Source organism: Botryllus schlosseri, chromosome 1 (genome assembly GCF_051294905.1).
Source record: "Botryllus schlosseri isolate E-star chromosome 1, Bs_hap1, whole genome shotgun sequence".
NCBI classification, from domain to species: Eukaryota; Metazoa; Chordata; class Ascidiacea; order Stolidobranchia; family Styelidae; genus Botryllus; species Botryllus schlosseri.
The window spans coordinates 28,685,476-28,702,649 of NC_137236.1; the positions used below are offsets into that span (position 1 = coordinate 28,685,476).

Here is a 17,174-nt window from a genome sequence, read left to right on the forward strand (position 1 = left end):
TTACTGCTGAGAATGTTCGCCCTCTGCCCAAATATTTAGAGGCAATACAGTGCTTCCCACGGCCAACAAAAATAGCAGATATACGTGCATGGTTTGGGCTGGTCAACCAGGTATCCCATTATGGCCGGCTTTCTACCATTATGGCACCATTCAAACCGTTACTAAGCCCGAAAACTCCATTTTGCTGGACTTCCGAACTTGATGACGCATTCGCGAACTCCAAGCTGGAGCTCATCAACGCTATCAAAGATGGAGTACGGATCTTTGACCCCACTAGAAGAACGTGCCTGACCCCGGACTGGTCAAGGTCTGGCATTGGCTACTGGTTGCGACAAAAGCACTGCAAATGCGTTTCCTTGACTCCCGACTGTTGCGACCATGGGTGGAAAATCACTCTCGCTGGCTCAAGGTTCCTTCGATCCGCCGAACAACGTTATTGTTCTGTAGAGGGCGAGGCGCTTGGAATCGCATGGGCATTGGAAGATACGAAGTTCTTCACCCTAGGATGTGACGATCTCATCATCTGCACTGACCACAAACCTTTGGTAAAAATCTTTGGGGACCGCTCCCTTGATGAAATTACTAACACAAGGATTTTTCGTCTGAAGCAGCGCACATTGTCATGGCGCTTCCGTGTCGTCCATGTTCCTAGCAAGCTCATTCCTGCGTCTGATGCATTTTCCAGGCACCCTGCTCCCTTGACTCCAGTGGAGGACATGCCATTGGACCACTGCGACAGTATAGTAGCTGCCCATGAGGACACCAATCTGATTGAAATCAGCATCGTGGCCGCCTCCCGAGCATCATTGAATGCCATTGAAGTTGTCTCCTGGGACGATGTAAAGCGTAGTACCGCATACGATCCTATCCTCAGTGAGTTGAAAAATCACATCATCTCAGGATTCCCCGACAAATCGGACAAACTGCCTTTTCAACTACAATCATATTGGCGGTACCGCGACAACCTATCGATCGTAGATGATGTTGTCATGTATAATGACCGGATCGTCGTTCCCCCGCCGCTGCGAGGGGTTATTTGTGAAATCTTACACTCGGCACACCAAGGGACTGCTGCCATGTCACAGAGGGCACAGGCCACAGTATTTTGGCCTGGGATGACTGAGTGTATAGCACGTACACGAGCACGTTGTGACAACTGCAGTAAAATGGCACCGAGTCAAGCATACATGCCTCCGGCCGAGCCATTCATACCGACCTACCCTTTCCAAGCTGTTGCTGCTGATTATTGCACCGCCGCAGGCCACCACTATTTAGTCGTTGTTGACCGCTTCAGCAACTGGCCAGCGATATTCCATGTGAAGCATGGTGGGCAAACGTCTGGAGCCCTCGGACTCCAAGATGCATTACGAAGTTACTTCGGCACGTTTGGAGTGGCCGAAGAACTTAGCAGTGACGGGGGACCCGAATTTGCTGCGCACAGCACTCGGGAATTTTTTCGAAAATGGGGGGTGCGCCACAGGCTCTCGTCGGCTTACCACTCCCGGTCAAATGGCCGTGCGGAGGCCGCGGTGAAATCGATGAAACGACTCCTTCTCGGCAACATTTCGCAGGGTGGCAGCATTCGGACCGATGCAATTACTCGGGCGTTGCTACAGTTTCGCAATTGCCCCGACCCCGCGAACGGACTCTCCCCTGCAGAAATAGTATTTGGCAGGACTTTGAAAGACGCGCTGCCGATCAAAGCATGGGTCCCAGTTTTCACCCAGCGCAATATAAGGCCATTATGGAGAAACCTCTGGCGGAGTCGCGAGCACACGTTGCGTACCAGATTTGCGAAGCAGCTGGAATCTCTGTCGTTGAACACTAAGCCATTATCACAGCTTCTTGAAGGTGATGTCTGTCGCATTCAAAACCAAAACGGTCGTTATCCCCTTCGCTGGGACAGAACCGGCACTGTGGTTCAGTGCCGGGACCATGACCAGTACCTCGTGAAAGTGGACGGTTCCGGCAGATTGACGCTGCGTAACAGGAAATTTCTGCGCAAGATTGAGCCGTACTTCTCGAACCAGAAGCACCAATCTTTTCAGCCAACGGTCTCGTCTCCCGGCACAGCTACGCCTCCTCAAGTCGTTTCGCCACCCGCTCGAAATGGGCAGTCAAATGAGGTAGACCCTGGCGTGCTGCGATCCGCCGAATCGAGTGCAGGAGATCATCTACCAGTTGAAGTACCGATCGACGACACTAGTGTTGCAGCACCGCCTAATGAGAGACGCCAGCGCTCTGGCAGAAATGTTACTCCTCCAGTATGGCACAAGGACTATGTTATTGGGGCACAAATTTTATGTTGATTCCCGCTATCGCCATTGGAGTATTTGGTTGAACGTTCTCTATACGCGGTATTTTGAACTCCTCACTCAATGCACATTGATTTCGTTAGGAGTTGGGGGGGATGTGTGAATATCTCTTGCTGCTATCACTCTCTCTCTACTAGTATCCTTAAACGCATGAGCGATCTCGTCTTCTTGTTGTTGTGATTGCGCGACGTGTGTGCATGTATGTATCAGCACCCACGTCTTGTGAGTTATTGGAGTAATAGGGATTAGGTTAGTCGATGCAACTGTTCTTTTGTATTTCAGTTTGATCATTTATTACGGTATTTAACCTATGAATAAATGCAAAGTTGCACAATGAATATGATACCATTCGAGCCTGCGCCAATGGTCGAGGACTATATAAACTATCTTCGAATTTAATTTCAAGAAAGAGGTTTGGTTCAGGTACAGAGAACAGTAATAGACATTATTCTATTAAAATACATTACCATACTAGTTTACGACAGCGTAAGCTATAAGCTTCGATCACTTCGTAAGCGGTCAATTTATTTGTGAGAGAACAATGGAGGCTCAGTAAAACGCACGATCATTGAATGATTGGTCGCTCTCACGAGTTACACCCGCGTTTTGCGAACAATCCGATTGCAAGATACAGTGATTTTTATCGACATCGATTGCTTGATGACTTGAAATTTACTCGTGAATTTTGCTTCGAGTCACGAGTCAATCCACATTTCTGATACGTCGAGTCAAGTCAAGTCAAGTCATTTTAACAAAGTGACTCGAGTCAAGTCAAGTCATACGAAAAAGGTGACTCGAGTCTGACTCGAGTCAAGTCATGACTCGAGTCATCCTAACACTGGCTAGAACTACTAATTTTAGTGACGAAATTCATGAATGAATCTGAAAAAGTTTTCGCGCTTGGCGCGATTATGAACAGCCTACATTATTTAATAAATTAGTACGGAGTTCGCCGGAAATGAACATAGACACTTTAACATGAGTATTTGGCATCCTGCTAGTTCATTACGACTATTCCCTGGAATGCGGCCGTAGGCTACATGAGTAGTCGAAATGCGGCCGTGACTGGCAAAAAGATTGGCCACCCCTGCTGTATGACAGTGCTGTTCTCAAATCCACATTGTCTTCGTCATTATTGGCGAGAAATAGCTTTGAATTTGCATTGCTGTCGTTAAAATACATTCATTAAATACGATTTATTCCTTGTATACGTGGATAAATGGGCGAATAATGTATCGATTCAGCAATCCGGCCCACCAAGTACTTAATTTTCCTATATCCGGCCCGCCGACTTGGAGAAGTTGCCCGCCCCTGGTTTATTCAGAAGTATTGAATGATCTACCGTATCAAATGCTTTTTTTCAAGTCAAGAAATATGGAGCAACCGACCTCATTAGATATAATTATTGATTGGTACTTGAGCAGTAAATCTAGAATGGCATGTTGAGTATTGTGATGAGTTCGAAAGCCGAATTGATTGGGCCATAATATGGTTTGAAGAAATTCGGAGAGCCTTGAGTGTAAAAGCTTTTCAAAAAGTATTGCTAAGCAAGATAAGACTGATATTGGTCGATAATTATTCATTGACATTCTGTTTCCTTTTTTGTGTACAGGAACTACTCTGGCTATATTCTTTAAGAGCTTCAGGAAAGATTCCTAAAGCCATACAGTAACGAAAATTTGACGTAGTAAGTAAGCCGTAGGGAATCCCAGCAGACTGGGGCCATGGGTCACATTCAGACATGGGGTAATCGCGATTAGTAATCGTAATCGATTACGACGATTACAGCATTTGCAAGTAATCGCAATCGATTACATTCGAAAAAATTCCAAAGTAATCGTAATCGACTAATTCCCGTATCTTATCGATTTCTTTGTGAGAGAACGGTTACTTTTTATTTGTACAAGGACATACGACATAAACTGAACATTCGTGAGCAAGGAAGAGATATTATACCAGGCTAGTGATAGCACAAACGTATGATTTTCAAACGCCACTGCTCATTATTACGTCAGAAGTATTAGCTTTGCTCGTCATTGCGTAAGAAGTACCCACATGTAGTAAATAGATATTCGATTCACTGTATATTGTAACGTGATTGCAATAACACCCGTCATGGTGTATACCTGGTTATCAATACACTCCAGACGCCACTACCTTGCAGCAGCAGCAGCAGAATAATAAGCGCCACTCTTCCTAGTTTCAAATAGCAGCTTATGTGTGGATGTTAGGTTATGCTTAATTAAGCTAAAGATTGCTAAACTACGGCTACAGTAAGTTAGTAATCGATAGCTAAACGCAGTTTGACTGTTACTGCTTGGCGAGCAGTAGGCATCTGTACGTACGAAAGAACACCCGACAAAGATGTGAAATTTTGTACTCGTCAAATGAAACATTACGATTTCCACAACGAGGCAATAAATCAACAGCTGCTGATATATATTATAACCGAGCCGTTTCTCGCAATGGTAGCTTGTAATATATGTATTAAGTGGAAGGCAGATTTTATGTTAACAATATCTTATTCTCATTGTAATATATCTCTCTTTAGCCGAGACCCTAACATGCAGACAAGTGATTGTGAGCGAAAGTTCCTTTATTACTCTCATGACGTTAACTTAAATACGAACGAGAACACAAGACACCAATTATTAGGACTACGTATATCACATCCTTTTTCACCCCAAGATGCTTAAGTTACGTAGTCCTCCAAGTATTTAGGTTTCCTCGGATACGCTCTGATCTTCGTGGTATGTGTTGCGGTGTAGTGGGTATACTGGTTGCTTCATCAGCAACCACGGAGGCAGCTACGTCATTGAAGCACGACGGTTGGGCGACGTCGACGTCCTCTCGGCAGAGATGAGCATGGATTAGGATTAGGTTTTGAAAAAACAGGATTTGTGAAATTTTTGTCGGATTTGGATTGGATTTGAATTAGACATTTTTTTTAGAATGGATTAGGATTTGGATTGGATTTACCTATTTTCTGGAAGATTGAAATGTCGTGTGGCGAATGGCGACAAACTTTTTTCAGATCGGTTAATAATATACTTATAGTTACTAAGTTATCTTGAATCAAGTGAATCGTTGGTTGTGAAAGAAAATTTTCGAATCCCTCCATTGCATATAAATTGGCATTTTTTCTGAATTTCTAGTTGGAATCGGATTAGGATTGGACATGGACTTGTATACGAAAAAGTTATGGATTAGGATTTTGATTTTGATTTGAAGGTTCGGATTTGGATTGGATTAGGACGTAGAAATTTCAAATCTGCTCATCTCTGCCTCTCGGGTATAGTCGTTTCCACAACCGGTTCCAGCTTCAGTTCCACATCAGTTACAAGTTTCCGCAGGTGTCTCCGGTTTCTTTTTATAAGCATGCCGGATTCAAGTCGGATGAGGTATCTTCTTTCGTCATCTGTACCTTGGCCATATAGATATCTTAATGGCCGATTGTTCCGCTCTCGCCTTCTTCCGATCCTTTGGAATCAGCATTTGGGACCCTCTCCTCTGTTTCCGCGTTTTAGTGTCCGTTGTACGCCGTCTCCGCTTTTCCGTCTTTTAGGGATCCCCATAACAATAACAATGCCTTGGCTGTTGGCTTGTTGTAGCGTTGAAATCGTCATCAGATTGCAGACAATCCAGACATCGACGTACTGTACCCGTACCGGGCGACCGTAGCATTATGGAGGACATCCTCTATAGTAGCATACATCACCTTGATTTTTTTCTGATGCAACCTGTCTGTTCTGCCTAGTGCAGTCTAACATTATACTACAATTGGTATATAACTATGTATAGTAAGTAAGGGCGTAGTGATATCTTTAGACCTCGGTAGTCGGTACAGTGGTGATTGACCAATGACCATTGACCATCCATCGATAGGACGTCCTCGTGCGACATTGGGACGCCGTTTTCTCATAATGGCTAATACGGTTGGACTCATTTCTGGATATTATGCATATTTTGAACATATATTATCATACGAACTTACTGTAAAGCGGCGTTACTTTGGACGTGAGGTGAGGTAGCTTTGCACTAAGCATGAGCAGTGAGCAGTAAAACATTTAGGCCTAATAATGCCAATGATTATAGGTTTTTGATGGTAAAGTATTCCCGCTGAAGGAGGTCCAATGCTTTTTCATGAGGCAACGGTAAAGTAGGCTAGTCTCAAAAAAAGTTAATTTCCTACAGGGTTGGTGTGATTGCGTGCAAACTCATTCACGACATGACATGCAAAATATGGTCATTCACGACATGACTTGTAAAATAAGGTCTGGTCTACTTTCCTACCCACAATGAAAAGTGTTACCAATGACTACCACTTATCAGTGTTCCCTATGAATATGTCTAAATGTAAAGTGTTTCACCATTTCATCACCTGTCCTTCCACTACACTAGATGTTAGCTTATATCAATAAAGATTAATATTATAGAGATATTTTATAGATATGGGTGAAAAACCTATGGTGCAATTAACCATGCAAATAAAAACGTGTGGTAGGCTATTACCAAGGTAAGAATCATGTACCCCAGATGACAGAGGCTACACGTTTTTAATTACAGACATGTAAAGTGTAATGACCATAATCCCAGCCATAAGGACCCTCACCCTTACCATAAACAGTAAACACGCTAACCTTCAACCCCAACATTATGGTGACTGGCCTTATTTTGGATGTCGCGACCTTATGTTGCATGCATGTGACTGACCTTGTTTTGCATGTTGCGACTGACCATATTTTCCATGCAATCGCACCAACCCTCCTCCAGATAAAACTTTACCTATCATTGATAAATTAATGGCGATGTCAATTTCATAGAAATGATAGCATCTGAGCGGTGGATTCAAAAATTGACAGTCGCAGAACAGACTTCCAAATAGAGATGGCAACGCGCAAAATAATTAATTTTGACATATATAATTTTTGTCATGTTCTTGGGAATAAATAGCTGGTTCGTGGAACAGACCGTATGTCCGAATACTTCATAGTTTGTTATTGTTGCCATTGTTACGATGCGAATTTCATGGTCTGTGATTTTGACTGTTACGTCATACTTTGCCTTTTTGGTTTTGCTTTTAAATCTGTTTAAATCCCTTTAGTGTGCCGTTAACTCTTGAAAAGAGGCACCCGAAAAGTCTTCGAGTTCAATAAATATTATTTTACAATGGATATTGTATTGAAAGCTATGTTCTTGGGAATCTTTTATTGCTGGTCATGGTGAACATTGTTTGATGTCTGGCTGCTATCGAAGAAGCCCCATTCACATCAACTTGCACAGCTTGGTACATGTTTCGTGTGCTGCAATATATCCAATCGAGGTTATCAGGCTTCTGCAGTGGAAAATGTGTTTTATATTTCTGGTAGATAAATTAATAATGATTAATGGTACTGGTATTCGATTCAGATTAGAGTACCCAGCAGTAATTAACAGAGTGATATCTGTATTTGAGTTGAACTGCTCCAGGACATTGATTTTTTATGTGTTGAGTAAAGTTAGATGCTTTCAGTTGCTCAGATTTTTATAAATGTGATTTATACTTTAGCCTACTGTGCCTTATCTCACATATGCAATGCAAATTCCCCAGCTGTGTTGTACATTTCGGTGGTTACAGTGTGTTTCGAATTTAATTTACCCCGTGCTAATGTATTTCAGTATAATTTACCGAATATAGGAGTTGAGTAATTCCCTGTCAACATGCAAATGTTTTTTAAATCCGTCTCCACACCCTCTCAGATTTTTCTCTAAATTTATATATAACTAAAGCATCTAGTTCTGAGTACAACGAAATTTATTTCGGACAATTTCGTTGAACGGCTCCTGAGTTATTGCAGTTTGAAAAATGATGATTTTGTGATTACGCAACCATGAAATTTGGCAACACAAAACCTGTGTATGATTGTAACTGATATAGCTCAGAGGTTACGTATAGTTAAGGTTTGAATGTTATTTAGCAATAATTGTTGGTACATGTTCTTCACTTACCACGAATTTCCCCGCTCCACAGTACTGGGTCAGGATTCAAAACGCGATTTCAAAATTGGCATATGTTAAAATCGGTGATTTTCAACTCATCTGGTGCAATTCTATTTAAACCAAAATTCACAAGCAAGGTGTCATTTGAAAGCTGTTTTTAACTAGAATGCACAAAACCTAGTTTTATTATTGATATTTGACAGCAACATGGTTAAAAATATAATATGGTGCATAATGCAAAATAGGTCATTTTTTAATTAATTTTAATTATATTAATTCAGTGATTATCTGATTTTGCCATTATGCTACTCCTTATATGATAATGTGTTTCAGTAGATAGCCTAATTATTGCCATACTCAGAGAGTACTTTTATTTATTACACGTGCATTATACTTGCAAGGGTGCTTCTGGGTTTACCGACTGTCAGTAATTCAAGTCAACATCCAAATAATATTTCAATTCGTCTTCACACCCTCTCAGATTTCTCTGCAATATCATGCACAACTAAAGTACTCAATTTTGAGTAGAATAGAATTTAATTAATATAACTTTATTGATCGGTTCTTGAGCAATTGCAGTATGAAGAATGAGGATTTCGTGCTTACTCAACCATGAAATTTGCGTATAATTATAACTGCTAAAATCATTACTTATACAGGCTGCAGGTAGTAATGCTGGTAAGCAATGACTGGTGGTACATGTTCTTCACTCACTAGGAATTCCCCTCCGCATTACAGAATCAAGGTTCAAATCTTGATTTGAAAATTGACATACCAGTATGTTAAAATCAGTGATGCGTGACGATATTTCTGAACTCTCTGGCACGACTCTATCTAACTCAAAATTCATAAGTAAGGTGTCATATGAAAGCTGTTACCAATTAGAATCCATCAGAATTGGTTATGAATTGAATATAAGACAGGAACACGGTTAAAAATATACTTTGACACATTATGCAGAACACATCATGCACTATTTAGAGCACATCTTTTCAATGAAGTTTTAGACAAGTGGCAGTCAAATGTCACATGCAATACCAATTCAGCAACGTTCTACTCTTTCCAAGCTTCCATTTGACACCTTCCTCGAAAAAATCGGTTTAAATAGAATTACGCTAGGCAGAGTTGCATATTTATTACGCATGGCTGATTTTGAAAACATGATGACTTTGAATTGACATTTGACCCCTAACCCCCATTAGTAAAGTTGAAAATTTAGGTCTATCACAATAAGCATATACCAAAATATCTTACTACAGAAATTTAAGTCTGCCCGGCAGCAATTTGATCACTATAATGTTAATTACAATTAGACACAGGTTCCAAGCGGTATAGCGTCACAGCCGAGTGAGCACAAAATGTCATTTTTCAAATTGCAATAACTCTGTAACGAATTGTCCGATTTTCTTGAAACAAAATTTGTTATGCACCAAATTTAATGCCTGATCGATGTGAAAATTTTCAATTTGATCTGAGATGGTGTGGAGACGGGCGTTTGCATGTTGAGAGGGAATTACTCAGTTGTAATGGACTGATAAACCGAAATTGAGCCTAATGTTCTCCGCATTTGGCTCCAACTTGAGGTGCTATGTCATTGTATTACCTTAGTCTCATTTTGCTAGGTTTGTGCTGAAATGAACCTGATATCTTCTGCACGATGTCTATAATGGTCATTGGTCAAGCAGTGTCCAATTACGATGAGCCATAGTTGATGCAAGAAATATTTTTCAGATGTTACATCAGTAGGCTACTTCTCATTCTGAAAAGGCAAAACTTGATCTTTAAACATTGCAGCAAAACCAGGCTATAATCAAAATGAGCCTAGCCAGATGAGCCAATGGTGTGCTGTACTAGTGTTGTTCAAAATTTTTACTTCAAATTTTAGTGGCTGTCCGATGGAATTGTTAGGTTGCCTAAAATCACAATGGTTAACAAATTTGGTTCCATTCCTACTGGCAGAAGCGAAGTTATTGCAGTACAGACCATTTTGGATATGTGTTTGGATAGTATTTACTGTGTAAAATTCTACCATTGTGCTATGCCGAAAAATTGTTACTCAGTGTGTGTGAACGGGAAGTAGCCTACCGTAATGCTTATTTGTGTATGTCTTGATCTTTATAATCGCCCATACGCCCGAATATTGCCATTATATTTAAAATGAATTTGATACCAATTCTGTAATAAGAAGTAGATTTTATCGAAAGAAAAGTCACAGCAACATTGTTATTAGCCAATAGTAAATCAGTACCTACTTACAACTTGTTAAAACCACCCACTCAATTTTGAAAGAAATGCAACTTTGCTCTAAGCTAGATTCTATGATGCCATCGGATGCCGCCAGCGGTCCGTGGACATATGAGCATGTGACACTTCATCATGCGACAATTGGGCATGCGACACCTGAGCATGTGGGAAAAGGTTCAAGTTAGGGACGGGCAAGGCGTAGATTGAGGATTGGGTTAGGCTTGGGTTTGGGTCGTTTTAGGTTAGGTTTTTTTCATTGTGTCACATACTCATACGGTATGTCGGCCAACTTGTACTGTTGGATTTCGTCAAATACTGTTTGAAAAGATTTCTCAGGTTTTGCATGTTATTGGTCTTGAAGGGACACTGTGCTCTAAAAATGATGTGGTCTCAGATTGAAGCACGGATTGAAAAATTTATTTTTTGACCGCAGCTGTTTTCTTCAGAAAGCCAATGTAATGGAGCTGCAATTGCATGAATGTTGGTTAAGAGCCGTTCCACTCTGGCTGCCGCGGCTTCCCATTGCAAAATTTCGGGCGATTAGGCAGTCACACAGAGAATGAACTTTAGATATTTGTCAGCCGATATTATGAAGGAACTATTTGATGGTGAATTGGTGATGATCATGTTTATATAAAAGAACAGGACGTGATCTATTTCTGTCCAATTGAGTAATACACTAGGTCCGATTTGTAAGCAAGCTCTAGACACAAATCCTCCTGACTGAACATCTTTCGTTGAGTGTCGCTACCGCACGCCTACTTGCCTACTTACCGTAACTTAACCACCGTGGTGTGTAAGACATAATTCGTACTGACAACAATCCAACGCTCGCGCGGCAGCTGGAGTGGAGCGGCCCTTATCCAAAATTCATTAAATTGAAGCTTCATTACGGTGACTTTCAAGAAAATGGCGAAGGCCAAAAATTTTGTTCAGTCTACGCTTCAATTTGAGACCAGAGCGGAGTGCCTCTTAAAACGAGTTGCAAGCTACTTTTATGCAGCTTGGCACATTGCTTGTTGCATTTTTACTTGGAATAAGTTGAAGGTAGCCTATACCACGAACTCTATATATCATGCCAGGAAATATTCTAAATGACCATACATTCCCAATTTCCGAGTAAGTTTTGAGTCGTATGGTGTTATCTAATTTTAATAGTCTAAAGCCCTCAACCAATTAGGCACCGGCGCCCGGCGGGTTTCTGCGAAAAATTTTGCTTCACTTTACAAAACTTGAAAACAAGACATGAATGGGATTAGAAATCAACAAGTAATATATCGTTGGACGCAGAATGTCAACACCTAACCAACTACGCCACAGAGCGAGACACCGCGTGTATATATAATTGAGAAAATAGGAAAACCTTGTTAAAGAAATGGACAAGTGTTGGTTACTTCCTTATAGAGTCCACTACGTATACCTAGTGTGAATAAGTATGTGCTGTTCACTGCGACAGAGATGATATCTTTCGAACCAGACATGAGTGCCGCTTTTGCTCAACTTATGCGCTACTATCAAAACACTGAAGCGTCTCACCGAAAACCGCAGTGTGACTCGTGGCTAAGCGTAGCGTAATGTTGTGCTACGCATATACATTTTGACGACGTTGATAGAAAGCTACTAATCAATTAAGAACATGGGAGCTATGACATTGTTTTTAATTTGAATTTGCAATCGTGAATGTCACTTCCAAGGCAGTTTTTTTCTCGGCGTAGTTCAGGAAGACAACCTGTTTTCGAAGACTGCACTGTCCTACAAGCGTCACCATGTCTGCTATTGTCTTTGATCAACCAAAGTATCGTGCAGTCCTAGATTTCGAAGCAGGCGATGCCGGGTAGATCGAATTTGCGAATGGCGTTAAGTCGCTTGCGCCCCAGCGACTTAGATTTGAGGATTTTGAAAAGAGGGGACACGAGCCCTTAGCCCTGGATACCGAACAGTCTTGACCTCTCGAAGACATGTTTATGCTGCCTCGAGAGTAATAATTATGGCCGGCATGAAACTTACTAACAAGTTCCTGCAATATTGATAAATTGAGTACAAAATTGAAGACTTGTCAAACAGCCATATCTTATATTCAAAAGAACCGTATATGGCTCACAAGACATAGGTTCCTGACTGCTGCCATTTAGCTCCGTTCAAACCTTCTTTGTTGCCACTGTCACGTTTACACACTCCGTGCTTCAAAGTGTTACGTGATGCGCTTCCAAATCGCTAATTTGTAAAACGAGTCAGTCAGTGCTCGCGATTGCTGTAAATAATGAACGCGTAACGGTCAGGCATGTCAAAAAAGAAAAGGTGAGGGTCCGGGGCCGAAATTCCAAGATGATATGGAGCACTAAATCTTTGTTTACTGGATTCAGGGGCGAATTCGTTATTTTAGTTTGTGGCGAGCAGGTCGCCGCAGAGTATAATGTCGGTCGTTATTATGGCAAAAACACAAAGACTGACACTCAGCTAAGGGATGTCGAATTGCGGAAGCACTTCTAGATTCCATCAACCACAAGGCTATTTCGCCAAGCTGCACACTGCTCGGGAGATATAGGCTAGCGAGCAAGTCAAGCTAATACTTGTAGTATCCTAATTACATTTTAATGTCCTAATACAAAAACTTGTGTGTGGGTTAAAGAGTTTAAAATGTATCTTGTTTACCATTGTTTTCAATTATGACTGCGACAAAATATTATCCATTGTTGATAAATTATCACTTTCTCATTCAACCCCGAGCAGCATGTATTAACAATGTAATTCACTGCTTTCAATTTACAAATACAATCACTACCCTGCTTAATATAGTTAGAATTGTTGACTCAGCCCACCAACGTATTTTCTGATTTTCATTTGGCCCGCATGGAAAAATAATTGCCTACCTCTGGTCTCTATGGACTATTATTTCTGGAGCCATTTTGATTATGACAGGAGCTGACAACACGGTGCTCGTGGATGATTGTGTTGTGGCCATTGATGTGCTCCGTTTTACCTCAATAGTTAAGAACATTTGCTGTATGACATACTGGTACAGCATTTGCGCAGACGGCAATCTAATGATGTTTTTTTCTTGATTTAGTTCCACACTTTCATACATATAAGGTAGTGTGATACAATCATTTAGCCAAGATATAAGTGCTGACTTTAGTTGACATAATTAATTGTGAAATTTGTGCCGAACACTTTGAACTACAAGGACTTCAAACTCCACGAAAAGAGTTACCTGGAGTCGAATATTTCAATTCTTGACCACGACCAGAAATATCGTGAATTCAATATTTCTAACAAAGCTTTTTCTCGGAGCAGTAACCTCAAGCTTCATGGATATGAATGGCAACAAATATCATGAATGTGATATATGCGGGAAACAATTCCTTGGCAAAAGTCATTTCAAGCGTCACATGGTGGTACATGCTGACATCAGAAATCATAAGTGTGATATATGTGGAAAAGAATTCTATCGCAAAGATTCTTTCAAGCGTCATGTGGATGTACATGCTGACATCAGAAATCATAAGTGTGATATATGTGGGACAGAATTCCGTCGTATAGGCCCCCTCAAGGGTCACATGAATATGCATGCCGGCTTCAAAAACTATAAGTGTGATATATGTGATAAAGCATTTATTCAGGAGCATCAACTCAAGTGTCACATGGATATACATACTGGCTTCAAAGATCTCGAATGTGAGATATGTGGGAAAGGATTCCATCGCAAAAATTCTTTCAAGCATCATATGGATGTACATGCTGGCATCAGAAATCATAAGTGTGATATATGCGGGAAAGAATTCTATGAGAAAAATAATCTTAAGCATCATATGGATGTACATGCTGGCATCAGAAATCATAAGTGTGATATATGCGGGAAAGAATTCTATGAGAAAAATAATCTTAAGCATCATATGGATGTACATGCTGGCATCAGAAATCATAAGTGTGATATATGTGATGAAGCATTCAGTCAGAAGCGTCACCTCAAGGGTCACATGGATATACATGCCGGCATCAGAAATCATAAGTGTGATATTTGCGGGAAAGAATTCTATACGAAAAGTATTCTCAAGCATCACATAGATATACATGCCGGCATCAGAAATCATAAGTGTGATATTTGTGGAAAAGAATTCTATACAAAAAGTATTCTCAAGCATCACATCGATGTACATGCTGGCATCAGGAATCATAAATGTGATATTTGCGGGAAAGAATTCTATACGATAAGTAATCTCAAGCATCATATGGATATACATGCTGGCATCAGAAATCATAAGTGTGATATATGCGGGAAAGAATTTTATTGGAAACGTGTTTTTGAATGTCATGTAAATGTACATGCTGGCATCAAAAATCACAAGTGTGATATTTGCGGGAAAGAATTCTATACGATAAGTATTCTCAAGCATCATATGGATATACATGCTGGCATCAGAAATCATAAGTGTGATATATGCGGGAAATACTTCTGTAAGAAAAGTGAACTCAAGTGTCATATTGATGCACATGCTGGCATCAAAAATCATAAGTGTGATATATGCGGGAAAGAATTTTATGGGAAACGTGTTTTTGAATGTCATGTAAATGCACATGCTGGCATCAAAAATCACAAGTGTGATATATGTGATAAAGCATTTAGTAAGAAGAACCTACTCAAGGTTCACATGGATATACATTTTAACTGCAAAAATCATAAATGTGATATTTGTGGGAAGGAATTCTGCCAGAAAAAGAACTTCGATCGCCATATGAGTTTACATACTGGCATCAGAACTTATAGGTGTGATATATGTGGTAAAACACTGAGTCGAAAGGGTCACCTCGATCGTCATATGATTATGCATGTTGACATCAAACAACAAAAATGTGATATTTGTGGGAAAGTATTCACTCAGGAAAGTTACCTCAAGGCTCATATGACGATGCATGCTGACATCAAAGTTCACAGATGTGAAATATGTGGAAAGTTGTTTACTTTGAACAGTTACCTAAAGAGTCATATGAACGTACACGTTGGCATCAAAAATAACAAATGTGATATATGTGGGAAATTATTCACGCGGAAAATTAACCTCAAGGCTCATTTGGACGTACATGCTCGCATCAGAAATCATGAATGTGAGATATGTGGGAAAGTATTTACTCAGAAGAATTACCTCAAAGCTCATATGAACATGCATACTGGCAGCAAAAGCCATACATGCGATGTATGCGGGAAAGTATTTGCTACAAAGAAAAACCTCGATCATCATGAGAATATGCACGTTGGTGTCAAGAGTTATAAGTGCGATGTATGTGGGAAAGTATTTACCTGGAAGAGTAACTTCAACCAACACAAAATTATACATTCTGGTGTAAAAAAGCATGAATGTGAAATATGTGGGATAGCATTTACTAGACCGGGTCACCTCAAATATCATCTGGATATGCACATTGGCGTTAAAACTCACAGGTGTGATATATGTGGGAAAGCATTTAATCGCAAGGGTAACCTCAAATGCCATATGGACAAACATAAGAGTGAAATAGGGGGAGAATGATTTAAAATGTATGTTTGTATTATTGTACAATTGCGCTCGACATGTATCCTGTTAGCCCAAATGCATTTACTCGGAAAATTGAACAGAATACTTGCATTAGAATCAATCGGAAAATTATCGGCTGACACCCGTCATGGCTTGATCGTCAGCAACTAGTAGAGAATTTAGAAGAACATTTTATATCAACAAATGTATTACCAAATATGACGTCACCGACATGATCATTTCTTCTATTCACCAACCAAATTTGTGCAAACAACGGGAGTTCGTGTATCATTTAAAGATATTACATTGTACTCAAACAATCCGTGTGCCTCGATTTTATTGTACGTGTGCCTTCAAGCTTCACATGAATATGCATGTTGGCATCAATATCATTATTGTGCGTTGTATTTTCTCAGTATTGCGCGACATGTTGATGTACATGCATAATTATAAATGCTGTGTAAGGGGGAAAGGATTTTTGTATGGGTCATGATTCTAGTGTCAATGACCATGAATGTAAGCTTTGTGACGAAAATAAATTTGAAGTGAAAATTTCGTTTCGTTGCTGTTATTTCATGGACTATCCGTTAATTTAAAGTATCTCAGTATGATCTCAATTTTCATTCCTTTTCGTTGAATAAATTTGGTTCGCGGAACATTTCTTGATGAAATCATTTTCTTGCATCGTTATGGAAAGCTCTCCCCAGAATTTTTGAAGGTCAGTGTGCGTGGAGAGGTCTGTTTTTTGTATGCGGTTAAGATAGACCTTTTTATGGTTATGATCAATTTCCCAGTGATGTTTTTGTCTACAGTTGAACTTGCACCAGACATGCGCCAAGTCCTTCACAATTACACCAGGCATGTATCCTGTTTTCCATCAAATTTCGACAATAGTGGATACTCCATTTCAACTACTGTGTTAATATTTTAAATGTGTGACGTGTTTCATTTCAAAACAAACGTGATTGGAATTATGCATCTGCATGTCAGAAACAGTTACAGCGAATGCACGCATAAGCTTATTCCTGACTACAGTCCTTTAGGAGATTTTAGCCAAATGGTGATCTTTTGGTATTCGAAAATTCCAAAAATAACAGTTTTCTCTGGGTTCCCGTGGTGTGACAGC

The 17,174-nt window shown here is 40.2% G+C and overlaps 1 protein-coding gene and 1 long non-coding RNA gene across 2 annotated transcripts in view; one reads left to right on the forward strand and one right to left on the reverse strand.

Annotated features, from left to right (window-relative positions):
* Positions 1–17,174, reverse strand: part of LOC145435335 (uncharacterized) — a 200,220-nt gene that overhangs the window by 26,245 nt on the left and 156,801 nt on the right. The window lies entirely within an intron of this gene.
* On the forward strand, positions 13,456–16,709 carry LOC145434918 (uncharacterized). The gene has a single exon (XM_080312154.1). The coding sequence runs from the start codon at positions 13,847–13,849 to the stop codon at positions 16,061–16,063; it is 2,217 nt and encodes a 738-aa protein (XP_080168280.1). The 5' UTR covers positions 13,456–13,846; the 3' UTR covers positions 16,064–16,709.

Bases quoted from the DNA above. Each gene is read 5' to 3' on its own strand.
- LOC145434918 (XM_080312154.1), top strand. From the start codon at position 13,847: ATGGATATGAATGGCAACAAATATCATGAATGTGATATATGCGGGAAA.